Raw genomic sequence first — 13,831 nt, 5'->3', positions numbered from 1 at the left:
AGACTGGATTTCTCTCTCCCTGGAGGGTCACCGGTCCCCTTCGGAAGCCATTTTCTTCCCTCCGTTGGCATACCTTTAGTGATCTTTCCTCCCTCTCCAGTGTTTTAATGGTTGTTTTTATCCTTTGTATTTATTTTAATCTCCGGTATTAAATTGTTTGAATTATGTATTGGTGTGCTGGTTTTAAGGGTACGGTTTTTCTTTCTATGCTTTGTTTTGTTAGCTGTCTTGGTGATCCTATGAGGATAGAAAGGCAGGGTAGAAACCTTGTTAATAAGTAATAAAAACAGTTGCCTACAGGGAGAAGTCTCCAGTGCTGGCCAGATTCATTGTTTGGGTTGCCTGCTGGGAGACCGTCATCATTTATGCACAGAACGTATTATCAGCATGGCAGGAATTTCTACTTCTGCAATTAAGGACATTGGTGGTCCCTGAAAGAGGAAAATAGTTCCCCTGGCATCATGTCTTTTTGTTGCTGGGCTTCTGGACACAAGATGGAGTTCCACAGACCAGTGAACTAATGAAAATGGAACACATCAACTAATAGCAATAAAATATTTCTTTAAAAAGTCTGATGCCGCATGACGGAATGGTGCAGGGCCAATCAGGGGACGTCCCTTGCAGGGATCTCTCCCTCTCCAAACACCCCTGGAGCAGGCAAGGGTCTTAACTGACTTCCACCACTCTGGCTCTGGCGGAAGGCCCAGGGCACCATCCACCCAGCTCCTCCCTGCCTCTCCTGCTCTCTCCCTTCCACCCATTCTTGCCCAAGATCTCTTTCCAATATCTTAAACTCGCTGTCCCTGCAGTCACACAAATCTCCATCCTTCCAGGGGAAAAGAAAAACAGAATCCATCAATCTCCCCCCAAAAGGGAAGAAAAGACATGCCTTCTTCCAATCTAAGCTTTCCTGCCCTTTCCAGGGGAAAAAATCCCCATGTGAAATCTGGGGCAGATCATTCGGGACTTAAAAGGAAAGGGGCAAGTACCTGTGCAAGCACTGAGTCATTACTGACCCAGGGGGGAACGTTGCAGCACATTTTCTTGGCAGCCTTTTTACAGGGTGGTTTGCCATTGCCATCCCCAGGATGCAGTAGAAATCCGAGATGGCTGCCTGAAAGCCGTAGTAACGTTGTACACTTATAAGTGTGTCTGTGTATTCGACCCAATTAAAAGAAATGAACACACATACACACTGAATGAAGTCTAATAAAGGAGACAAATGTACTGGTTGTAAAAGCAAGGAAGAATAAAAACAACATTCCATTTATTGCTCGGATCAGGACCAAAATTATCCCATAGACGCTGTAGCCCTTCTTCAACCCTAAAGCAGTTACATAAAGTTTTATACCTCCCCAGATTCATTAACAAAAATTAACATAAAGAGGCATTATTGGATCAAAGGTTTAAACACATCAATGGGCTGGCAGAATTCCATTGGCCCATTAAGTTTGGGCCGTCCATTCACACATTGATAATTATTTATTGTATCCAAAAATATTCCAGTCTACTGGCACCTTTAATATCAGTTCTTTTTGGGAATATCAACACTGCAAGGACAAGGGGATGAAATTCTCAAAACAACCAAAGTTGCTTGCCAGCCATAAGCCTCTTTGTGTACCGTAGAGGGAGTTTCTCCCATGGCAAAATTGAGAATGGTTTGCTTTGACAGCTCCCTCCCCAATCGATTGCTGGCGCCATAGCAAATGTCCTTACAACTTGCCAACAGCCAGAATCCAAACAGGGAGACTGCGTTCACCCCTTGGGGCCAAATCACAAATTCCAAAGACATTTTAGGTAGGGTCTCTATCCGGGGGGGGGGGGGGAGGTCTCTATCCCTAACCCCCCCCCCCCTTGCATGAAAAGGAGAGAGTAAGATATGTTCATGGACAAGTAGGCATAAAACCAGAATCAGATACCTATATACTGTGATTCTACATGTGTAAATATGTGCTTATTGTAACAGTCAAGATATTTGATTAACATGCAAGCATGAATAATATGAAAGTATGCTAAGTGAAGTTAGCCAGTATGCCCATTGGAATATTATACGTCAGCAATAAATCCAAGAAATCCCCCACTATTATTAGGTGACTATGATGTAGACATATATATGTGTGTGTGTGTATATAAATATATTTGTATGTATGTAATAATAATAATAACATTCGATTTATATACCGCCATTCAGGACAACTTAATGCCCACTCAGAGCGGTTTACAAAGTGTTATTATTACCCCACAACAATCACCCTGTGAGGTGGGTGGGGCTGAGAGACCTCCAGAGAGCTGTGACTCGCCCAAGGTCACCCAGCTGGCTTCGTGGAGGAGTGGGGAATCAAACCCGGCTCTCCAGATTAGAATCCCGTGCTCTTAACCACTACACCAAACTGGTTCTCTCTGTATGTACAGATATGTGTGTGTGTATGTATATATACCCTGCTACAGTGAAATGGCTGAAAAATAACAAATTGAAACAGGACCCAGACAAGACTGAAGTGATGCTTGTTGGGAAAGCAGAGACCTTGAAAGACATGGTACTCCCCGCTTTCGATGCAGTTCGTCTGACCATGGCACACTCGGTTAAGAGCCTAGGGGTTACACTGGATCCAGCGCTACTACTAGAAAAACAAATTAAGGCAGCTGCAGAAAAAGGCTTACTATAACCTCACTCTAGCCTGGAGGATGGCTTCTTACCTCGACACGGCTGACATGGCCACCTGGATCCATACCTTGTCTATTGTAATGCACTATTCATTGGTCTTCCAGCTAAGTTAACTAGGAGGCTCCAATTGGTGCAAAATGCTGCAGCTAGACTGTTAGTAGGAGCGAGCAGGAGCATGAGCATCACTCCCATCCTACAGTCACTCCATTGGCCACCTATCAGTTACTGTCGTGCTCAAGTCAAGGTCTTGGTTATTCCATACAAAGCTCTTCATAGCCTTGGCCCAGCATACCTACGAGATCACCTCTCTCCTTATGTCCCCTCACAGCAGCTTCACTCATCTGAACAAGGTCAACTGCAGGTGCCACAGGACTCCACTGTGACTGAAGCTTTTTCTGCATTCCTATAATTTATAAGGTTTTTAACTTGTGTGCATTCTTCGATGGGAATGAAGGATTTCACTGCGACTGAAGCTTTTCCCGCAGTCCTGGCATTTATAAGGTTTTTCTCCCGTGTGTATTCTTTGATGGGAATGAAGCCTTCCACTGCGACTGAAGCTTTTCCCGCAGTCCTGACATTTGTAAGGTTTTTCTCCTGTGTGCATTCTTCGATGGGAATGAAGATTTCCATTGCAACTAAAGCATTTCCCGCATTCCTGGCATTTATAAGGTTTTTCCCCTGTGTGCGTTCTTTGATGAGAATTAAGGACATGACTGTGACTGAAGCTTTTTCCACACTCCAGGCACGTATAAGGTTTTTCCCCTGTGTGTATTCTTCGATGGGAATCAAGATGTCCACTCTGACTGAAGCCTTTTCCACACTCCAGGCATTTATAAGGTTTTTCCCCTGTGTGTATTCTTCGATGGCAATTAATGTCTCCACTGCTTCTGAAGCTTTTCCCGCAGTCCTGGCATTTATAAGGTTTTTCCCCTGTGTGCATTATTCGATGGAAATTAAGACTTTTATTGCACCTGAAGCTTTTCCCGCAGTCCTGGCATTCATAAGGTTTTTCCCCTGTGTGTATTCTTCGATGGGAATTAAGACTATTACTGTGACGGAAGTTTTTTCCGCAGTCCTGGCATTTATAAGGTTTTTCCCCTGTGTGAATTCTTTGATGCCGATTAAGATGTCCTCTCGTTTTGAAACTTTTTGCACACTCCAGGCATTCATAAGGTTTTTCCCCTGTATGCATTCTTCGATGGGAATGAAGATTTCCACTGCAACTAAAGCTTTTCCCACAGTCCAGGCATTTATAAGGTTTTTCCCCTGTATGCATTCTTCGATGGGAATTAAGACTATTACTGTGACTGAAGCTTTTTCCGCACTCCAGGCATTTATAAGGTTTTTCCCCTGTATGCATTCTTTGATGGGAATCAAGATGTCCACTCTGATTGAAGCTTTTTCCGCAGTCCTGGCATTTATAAGGTTTCTCCACTGTGTGCATTCTTTGATGGCAATTAAGATGTCCACTCTTTTGGAAACTTTTCCCACACTCCAGACATTTATAAGGTTTTTCACCTGTGTGCATTCTTTGATGGGAATTAAGGCTTCCGCTCTGATTGAAGCTTTTCCCACACTCCATGCATTTATATTTTTTCTTTGCGTTATGGGTTTTCCAATGCATGCTAATGTTTGATTTTTCAGAAAAATTTTCCCCACTTCTTGTGCCCTCATTTCTATTGCCTTCCATGTACATTTTTTCATGTAGTGGAATTTCATGAGCATTTTCTCCTTGCAGAAGACCAGAATTACTCTTTCCTTTAGATGGACATTTTCTCCCCTCCTTCAGCAGGGTATCAGAATTTTCAACCTTCCCTTTTGTATCTGAATATGTATCCCCTTTATCCAGCACTGGATGCTCAGATGTTTCATTCGCTGACCTCCACATGCCTCCTGCAGAAAGAGAAACCTGGTGTGAGAACAGGACACCTTTACAACCCATCTTTATCAGAGTTTCCTCCTTTGCTTTGTGATGATTGTGTTTGCACAGAGGTTAAAATGACACAGCCTGTACCCAGTTCTCCCCCTCTCTTTCTCCATTCCTTCTAAGTTCCAAACTGGCAAAGCTGGCAGAGAAGCCATTCCTATGGTAATAAGTGTGGCCCAAGACAAGAAAAGAGAATACACAAGGGAGATCCCCCCCACACACTTCTCAAAGCGACTCAGTCATTTTAAGTTTTTCTTTTCCGGCCTAGGTGAATTAGAGAGGGGGTGGTTTGGGGTTGTTCTGGGGAGAACAAGGGCACCATTTAAGACAAGGACAGCCGGTTCGGCTTTAATGTACCGAGCTGAGGGTCTGAAGAGAGGGGTTTGTTTTTTTTACCTTTTTCACTTTCTCTATGCTCAGATGTTGTCATTCTATGCTGTTCAGCCGTAAGAACTTTTGGGGGTGTGTCAATTACATGGTTTAGTTTATTAAGATTAAAAAAAATATATGTTCCTGAAATCAGATTCCACTGGCCCCTGTCACCAAAGAAAGATGCTGCTTCGTTGAAAATGCCTCTGCATTGGCTTAGGGCTGGCTTAAGCAGTCTTGGCTCTCTCAGTCCCTTGTCCTCTGAGCCCCCTCCTTGGTTGGGTGGAGGCGAGAAAGAGGGTCTGCCCCTTGTCCTCACCCCCAAATAATAGGAGGGAATCAGGGGTCTGCCTGGGTCAGCCAGGCAAGCTAGCAAGGGTAGCTGGGGTTGAGGGAATGGAGCTGACTGGGGCCCTTCCATTGGCATTCTGGGCAATTGCCTAGGGCTGCCAGGGGCAGAGGACAAGACCTGCCCCACGTTGGCTGATTCTTTTACAGAGAGTCTGGTTGCCAGGTGACAGCCTGCAATTCTAATTCTAGCATGATGGTGGCGGCAGAGAGCAAGCTCCAGTTGCCTACAAGAAGGAATGGGGAGAGGCCGGAGAGAGAACTCCGCCTTGAGATCTAGTAACTTAAGTCTTGTTTCCAACTTAAGTTAAGACGCAATCCGCCACCGCTCTGTCCCACCCCCTTTCTCGCTGCCAGGGTCTCTGTGGAGCAGCCCTTCCCCTGCTAAACCACTTCCGCACATTGTGTGGGGAACTAAATCAGCCTCCGGAGGGGCTGCTTCAGACAACAGGCCGTCGGCTGTTAATTGGAAGAGTTTAATCCTAACTAGAGTGGAAAACAGGCTGGGAAAACCAGGATTTCTGCTGCAAAGGGATGAATGTTGCACTGCTATGCCATCCTGCTGGCCCCTCTCTTTTGTTTTGGCTTGGTTTCCATTTCTTGGACACATCTTTATGGGCCAGGCCCCTGCAGAATCACCTACAACACTGCTCTGTGCTTGGGAGAGGAGGCAGGATGTGTCCAGGGGAGACCTGGCTGGAATTGCTTTGGGTCATCATGTCTCTGAGGAAAAGCCCCTGCTTTGCTTGGCAGGCCCAGCTGCCCAGGATCAAGGCCTGCCACAGAGCCCGTGCCACTCAATGTGGACAACGGTTGGCATAACTCATCCGGCCTGGGAGAAGGAAGTGAGTCCAGGGTCTACAAGCACCATTTCACCATTTCCAACCCAGCCAAGCTCTTGGGTGAAGAAGCTCAAACTCCAAAGAGAAAAAAGGCCACAGAAATCCAGCAGCCCTTGGAAGGAAGCACAAACAACACACTACCCCAGAATACATTGAAATAGATACCTGCCAACCCCTCCTCATCATCAGAGAGCAGGAGAAAGGGCTCTTCTTCTCCTTCCAGCCTGGAAATGAGGTCAGGTTTGGCCACCTCAGGTTCTTTCATGAGAAAAAAGAAGCACAAAATTGTGACTCTTCTGTGTGCTCATAAACTGTGCAGTTCCAAGCCAGAATGCCTGTTCCTCCCGAAATACACAACAGACAAGTTATAGCGGCAAGGTGACACGGGTCCGTATCTGGCACGGGCAGTTCTGTGCCTCATCCCTGCCAAGAGCTGATGGAAATGCCAGCTGAGAACTAAGGCAGTGCCAGAGAAGCCAGCACAGCTCCTTCCACAGCCACATCTCTGCCCTGGTAAGACAAGGCCCAGACTGGGTGGAAGCCCCCTGCTTAGACCCCCCCCCCGCCTTCAAGGCTCACTTGGCACCTCATCTGAGGCCCTCTCTTATGGTCCAGCCAGATGGAGGGGGTCCTTCTCCACAAAGAAGACTACCACCCCTCCTAAGTCAGAGGCTCAAAGATCCTAGAGAGTGGCAGAGATCAGCCCCTGGGCCCAGGGCAGACAGCCTGACCACGTCCTCCCTCGATAAGGAGTTGCTTACAGTCCCTCCTCTCAGCCAGAAGGAGGCAGCCCAGGGGAAAAGGACCCTCACCCAGAGAGGCCACAGTCCCAAAATTCTCCAGCATGACTTCCTTGTACAGGGCTCTCTGCGCTGGGCTCAGCAGGCTCCACTCCCCCTTGAAGAAATGCACAGCCACCTCTTCGAAGGACACCCGGCCCTGGAAGAAGGAGAAGAAAGTTTCTTTATATCGCTGGAAAGGTGGTCCATGAGAAAGAAATTCCAAAAGGCTGGTGTGATGTAGTGGTTAGAGTGAAGGACTAGGTCCTGGAAGGACTGAGTTCGGATCCCCTCTGTGCCATACATGCTTGCCCAGAGGCACTGGTACTGTCAAAGTCTTTCAGCCTAACCTACCTCACAAGACTGTTGTTGAGAGGGTTAAGTGGAGGAGAACAGTTTGAAAAGCTGTGTTGGGTCCCTGACCAGTGAAAAAAGAGGGATGTAATTTAAAAATAAGAATAAATAAATAATAAGCAGAACCTGGGAGGGTAAAACCAAGGTGGAATAGCAGCAACACAGTGGAGGGGGGGGGAGAGCCCCGATGGAGATCTTTCACTCCGCCCCCCCCTGCCCATGTCTCCCTTGGGGACATCTCAGGGCCCCTCATTCTGTAGGTGGGCTATAAGCCTTGTGGGGAAGCAGCCAGAGATATCCATGAAGAGGGAGCAAATCCCTTGTGAAGGGAAATTTAGGACAACGCAAGGTGTGAACTACCCCTCCCCCCACTTACCTGCGCTGGCTGCATGGCTGGTCTTTTCCCTTCACCACACGGAGGAGACAGCGGAGAAGCAGCCAAGGGGGGGGGGTCTTTCTTTGGCTACCTGGGAGTGTGAGAAAGAAAGATGGAGGGAAATGATTTTTGTGCACACAAATTTCTCTCACAGTCCCTTCTGCAAAGCTGTCTCTGGATTTGATTTGGGACCCAATTCAAGATCTCAGATCAGAATCCTTGGCCAGGTATCTCTCCCCACACCCAAGTCTGTGATCAGGCAGGCAAAAAGTGGGGCCCCCGGATGATCCAGGGGTTACAAGGATTACTGAAGGACGACAGGGAAATGGCTTGAGAAGCTGGATGCATTTTTTGCCTGTCTTCACTGTAGAAGATGACAGGTGCTCGGCCAGTCCAGAACTGCTGATTTCGGGAGGAGTGTTGAAAGACCTGAGTCAGATTGAGGCGGTAAGATAGGAGATCCTACAACTGACAGACAATTGAAAAACGAACAAATCACCAGGCCCGGAAGGCATACATCCAAGACATCTGAAACATCTGCCTCCATTTCTGAGAATTGGAAGGTAGCAAATGTCACCCCATCTTTAAAGAGGGTTCCGGGGCGATCCGGGAAATTACAGGCCAGTCAGTGTAACGTCAATACCGGGTAAGTTGGTGGAAACCGTTATTAAAGAAAGAATTAGTAGGCACATAGATGAACAAAAGCTATTGAGGAAGACTTGGCATGGGTTCTGTAAGGGAAGATCTTATCTCAGGAACCTGTCAGATTTCTTTGAGGGAGTGAACAAACATGTGGACCAACCGATGTTGTCTGCCTGGACTTCCAGAAAGCTCTTGATAAAGTTCCTCATCAAAGGCTGCTGCTAAGTGAGCTCAATAGTCACGGGGTAAAAGGACAAGTCCTCTCAGGTGGATCAAAAGCTGGTTAATGAATAGGATGCAGAGAGTGAGGCTAGATGGGCAATATTCACAGCAGAGGGGAGTGAGCGCTGGGGGGGGGGCAGGGCTCAGTATTGGGTCCATGTCACAGATTCCCCCTCCCCCACTGGTTTTAAAAGCTGGGAACTGAATTAGTAGAACTACAGCGGCCTGACCTTACACCAGGATATGGCACAAGCCCCAGCTTCCGCGTTTTAAACAAGTAAATCCCCGGTCCCCTCTGCTGTGAAAATGACAGGCGGAGAAAGGCAGATTTCCGCAATGAACGGGGCCAGAGAGGCGCGTTTCCAAAAATGCTTTTTAAGGGGAAACGGCTGCCAGGGAGGCAGCTGGGCGGGAGGGAGGAGATCCAAACTTTCCCGTCCGCAAGGTGGGAATCGAGTTTGGCCCGGCGGGGGGGGGGGGCAGCTCTTCCACCCCCAATGGCCTGCGCCCCCCCAATCCCCCCCCCCGCCCCGGCTGAATTCTGCTCCGGGGCCTCCGGGCTTTGCAGCGAGGAGGAAATTGCAGGACGGCGGTGCGGGGGGGGGAGGAAGCCCAAAGGCCCCTTTCTCTAGCCCGCCTCCCTTTGGGGTCAAGGGGGGGCTGTTCCCCTTCTCTCCCCCCCCACCCCAATTCCTCCACGCGGTTCTAACTCACCCAGCGCGCCTGGGGCAGAGCAGAGGCTGCCCTGGGGTTGCCAAAAGCCCCCTTCCTCGGGAGGGAGGGGGCAAAGCAGGAAGTGACCTCACCACCCCCCCCCAAGCCCGCCTGCTCGTCTAGGAGTCGGGACTCTCTTGCTTTAACCCACTGGTCGACCGGCACCAGCCTTGCCCGGGGCAAAGCAGGAAGTGACCTCACCAGCCCCCCCCCCCCAAACCCGCCGGCACATCTAGGAGACTCTCTCGCTTTAACCCACTGGTCGACAGTCCCCCCCCAGCCTTGCCCGGGGAACTGGGGGGCCCGGGGGCGGCCCGGCTGCTGCGCGCCCCTCCGGCTTCTCCTGGGCAAAGGCGGCGCCGGCGTGGGGTGCCTCGTTGCAAGGGGAGGGGAAGGGGGGCAGATGCAGCTGGCAGGGAGAGCTGTGGTTACCGAAGGCTTATACTACATAGGAATTGGATACTTTCACTGCTACAAACTAATACAGCAAACTGACTGCACACCAAAAGGAGATGTTTACATTTCCAAGCAAAGGAATGTTTTGACTGCCTCCATGCTAATTGCATTCTGTTCCCTTGTGATTTATGCCCCCTTCTTTCCTCTCTCTCTCTCTCTCTCTTTCCCCCTCCTCTTCTGTATCTGCCCAGTTTTGATCAGGCATCTGATGAAGAGAACTTGATTCTCAAAAGCTTATGCTATAATAAAATTGGTTAGTCTTAAAGGTGCTACTGGACTCTTTTTGATTTTGGGGGTGTAGAGAGACCCTCCTGACCACTGCAGTCACCTTCTGAGGCCCTGCTTCCAGTGCCCCCACCTTCCGAGATCTGCCAGTTGGCCACCCCGGAGAGGTCCTTCTCCACAGTGACTCTGGGACTCAGTAGTGACGGAGATTCTGGAATTCTCTCTCCCTGGAGGGTCACCGGTCCCCTTCGGTAGCCGTTTTCCTCCCTCCCTTGGCATACCTTTAGTGATCTTTCCTCCCTCACTAATGTTTTAACGGTTGTTTTTACCCTTTGTATTTATTTTAAGCTCCAGTTTTAAATTGTTTGAATTATGTATTGGTGTGCTGGCTCATTGGTGTATTGGCTCATCGATGGCCATGTTTCCACCCAAGCTTCACCCAATCGTTTCCTGAGTGCTGAGGGGTCCCTGGCCCTGGAAGCCGCTCTGGTCCCTCCTCTTCCCTTGGGGGGGACGAGACCCTCCAGCCTGCCCCACACAACTAGGGGGAGGTGCTGGGCATGAGGTGCCCCGAAGTGACGGGATGTGAGACTGCAGGTGGGAGAAGCCAGCTAGGAATTGAAATCTGCCCACGCGGAGAAAACCAGCCCTGCCCGCGAAACGTTTCTGCCCTTTGCCTTTGCCTGTCATTGCGCCTCTCTGTGACAGGAAGAGTTTAGCAGAGGGAAGCTTCCCGAAATGGGTTCTTCCTTGCGCAGTCTGAAGAGAAGCCACCTTGAATGTATGTGTGGAGAAAGTGTGGGGGGGGGGGGCAGTGTCTGAAATTGCCCTCCACCACCTCAGGCCTCTGCCAGCTCTTCCTCCTGGCCGTGAGGACCAGATCTGAGATTCTGGTTGATCCCTGTGTCAGGCAGGGGCTGTTTCTCTTTCCTGCCGACTCTTCCCCCAGTGGTTGATAATCTATGGGAGGCAGGAGGGAGAAGCCCCCTTTGCACATGCCCAGAGGATGAGAAAAGCAGCCAAGACGTTTCAGGAGACTGAACTGGACATCAAAATGGACTGAGAGGGAAGGGGGGGGCATCTGAGATATTTTCCCCCAGGGGAACCGGCTTCTTGCTGCTGTAGGAGCACTTGCCATTGGGCTTCCACGTGGCAGGTTTCCCACATTTTCGGTGCCTGGTCTTCCAATATTGTCCATCACCCCCTAAGCCTGCCATCCCACAGAGGTTCCCCCTCCCCAGTTACTTTTGAAAGCAGGGGCGTGTACTGGTATAGCTACACTGAGATAACGTCGTACCAGTGCGTGACACGAGCTCTTTGAATTTGGTGTTGCTGTGAAAATGACAGGAGAAAAGCAGATTTCCGCAATGAACGGGCCAGAGAGGCGCTTTTCCAAAAACGCTTTTTGCACACGGGGAAATGGCTGCCAGGGAGGCCGCTGGGTGGGAGGGAGGAGAGCCAAACTTTCCCGTCCTCAAGATAGATACCGAGTTTTGCAAGGCAGGGAGACGGATCAGGTCTTCCATCCGCCACTGGCCTGAGCCCCCCAATCCACCCCCCCACCCGGGCTGAATTCTGCTGCGGGACCTCCGGGCTTTGCAGCGAGGAGGAAATTGCAGGACGGTGGTGCGGGGGGGGGGGGAGGAAGCCCAAAGGCCCTTTTCTCTAGCCCGCCTCCCTTTGGGGTCAAGGGGGGGCTGTTCCCCTTCTCTCCCCCCCCCCCAATTCCTCCACGCGGTTGTAACTCACCCGTTGCCCCTGGGGCGGAGCAGAGGCTGCCCTGGGGTTGCCAAAGGGGCCACCTGCCTCTGGAGGGAGGGGCAAAGCAGGAAGTGACCTCATCAGCCACCCCCCAGCCCGCCTGCTCGTCTAGGAGTCGGGACTCTCTCGCTTTAACCCACTGGTCGACCGGCACCAGCCTTGCCCGGGGAACTGGCGAGGGGGGCAGAGGGCGGCCCGGCTGCTGCGCGCCCCTCCGGCTTCTCCTGGGCAAAGGCGCCGCCGGCGTGGGGTGCCTCGTTGCAAGGGGAGGGGAAAGGGGGGCTCCCTTCTGCTCCGGGGAGGGTCTCGGCCTGAGCGTCACGGGGGAGCCCGGAGAGAAAGGCGGCGGCCAGGGGTTGCCTTCGGGGGCCCCTCCCGGACTTGGTGAGTCCGGTTGTGACCTTTGGGCTTTCCTCCCCCCTGCAATGATGGGTTGGCAGGCTGAGAGACTGCAACACGCCATCCTTTAAAGGGGGAGCGGATAGGCTCACGGAGCAGAGGTCGAGCACGCTCCTTGGCGGAGAAATGGAGCCTCCCGGGCCCGAGGCAGTATACCCCTGAAGACCCACTGCTGTGTGGTTCTCACAGCGGAGGATCTGCTGTTTCCTTCTTATCCTGCTTGTGGTCTCTGCTTGGGCGCCCAGAAAGAGGGCGCTGGCCAAAATGGACCTTTGCTCTGATCCGAACGAGCTCTGCTGAGGTTCCCACCTCACCCTGTGACTTTCGAACTACAGAAGACTTTGGTCTGTGGACCTCAGTTGAAGCAAGTCTCTCATTCATTTATTTGTTAGGAAGGTTTCTATTCTGCCTCTCCAATGAGCGTGCCTGAGGAGGCTTACAAAATGAAATCTCCGAGAAGTTATTATGGACCCCCATTCATATCTGGTCTGACAGAATCCGCCTTGGGGGCCTGGTGGATCATATAAGGTTCGCCCAGAAATGAACAGAGGGAGTGCGACTCCGTGGATTCCTCTAGACCTCTCTGTGGCTTTCAGTAGCATTAGTTAGGGTGGCTTTCTGGACCGCCTCTCTGTCCTGGGATTGGGAGGCACCGTTCTAAGCTGGTTCCAGTCCTACAAAAACCACTGGGTGATGAGGACACCTGGAGATTTGGGCTGAGTTGTCACCAATATGCAGGTGACACTCGGCCCCTTTTCACACTTCCGCTTGATCCCACTGTGGCAGAAATCCTGGTTACATCTTGGGGGTGTGAGGAGGGGAGCTACTTGTGAATTTCCTGCATTGTGCAGGGGGTTGGACTAGAAGAGCCTAGAGGTCCCTTCCAACTCTATGATTCTCTGATTTTTTCAAGCTTAGATTACTGCAATGCACTTTAAAGAGGAATTGCTCAGAAAGTTCAATGTGGCACCCAGGATGTTAACTAGAGGGGGTCGCAGGGACCATATCACACCAATCTTCGCAGATCTACCTTGGCTTCCGATTTGTTTCCAGGCACAATTCAAGGTGCTGGTGTTGACCTTCAAAGCCCTATAAGGTCTAGCCCCAACATACTTGGAGGACCGCCTACTCCCTTACGGACCCTCCAGTCCACTGCAGTCATCTTCTGAGGCCCTGCTTCCGGTGCCCCCCACCTTCCAAGATCTGCCAGGTGGCTACCCAGAGAGGTCCTTCTCCACAGTGACTCTGGTACTCAGTAGTGACGGAGACTCTGGAATTCTCTCCCTGGAGGGTCACTTGTCCCCTTCGGTAGCCGTTTTCCTCCCTCTGTTGGCATAACTTTAGTGATCTTTCCTCCCTCACTAATGTTTTAATGGTTGTTTTTATCCTTTGTATTTATTTTAAGCTCCAGTTTTAAATTGTTTGAATTATGTATTGGTGTGCTGGTTTTAAAAATTCTGATGCCGCATGACGGAATGGTGCGGGGCCAATCAGAGTCGCAACAGATGGGACGTCTCTTGCAGACATCTCTCCCTCTCCAAACACCCTTTTCCTTCCCCCCTGCTTCCTTCAGGCCTGGAGGAGAAGGCAAGGGTCTTAACTGACTGCCACCACTCTGGCTCTGGGGTTTTACTTGGGAAGGCCCACGGCACCATCGCTGCCCCCACAGCAGCCCCCTCTCCAGTCAGCCCTCCACCCAGCTCTTCCTCACCTCTCCTGCTCTCTCCCTTCCACCCATTCTTGCCCAAGATC

The 13,831-nt window shown here is 50.6% G+C and overlaps 1 protein-coding gene across 1 annotated transcript in view; it reads right to left on the bottom strand.

Moving 5' to 3' along the window:
• Positions 1 to 1,245: 1,245 nt before the first annotated feature.
• LOC129327986 (zinc finger protein 420-like) overlaps positions 1,246 to 13,831 on the bottom strand; it is an 80,075-nt gene continuing 67,489 nt past the window's right edge. Inside the window, exons 6-10 of the mRNA XM_054976730.1 lie at positions 11,821 to 12,100; positions 7,661 to 7,747; positions 6,964 to 7,090; positions 6,317 to 6,409; positions 1,246 to 4,558 (exon numbers count right to left, since the gene is read on the bottom strand). Of these exons, the coding sequence (XP_054832705.1) occupies positions 3,087 to 4,558; positions 6,317 to 6,409; positions 6,964 to 7,090; positions 7,661 to 7,747; positions 11,821 to 12,100 (2,059 nt within the window). The 3' untranslated portion in view covers positions 1,246 to 3,086. The remainder of the gene's footprint in view (positions 4,559 to 6,316; positions 6,410 to 6,963; positions 7,091 to 7,660; positions 7,748 to 11,820; positions 12,101 to 13,831) is intronic.

This window comes from Eublepharis macularius, chromosome 4, assembly GCF_028583425.1.
Source record: "Eublepharis macularius isolate TG4126 chromosome 4, MPM_Emac_v1.0, whole genome shotgun sequence".
NCBI lineage: Eukaryota > Metazoa > Chordata > Lepidosauria > Squamata > Eublepharidae > Eublepharis > Eublepharis macularius.
Note: the sequence above shows the minus strand (reverse complement) of the source record. Positions and strands in the feature narration are given on the sequence as shown.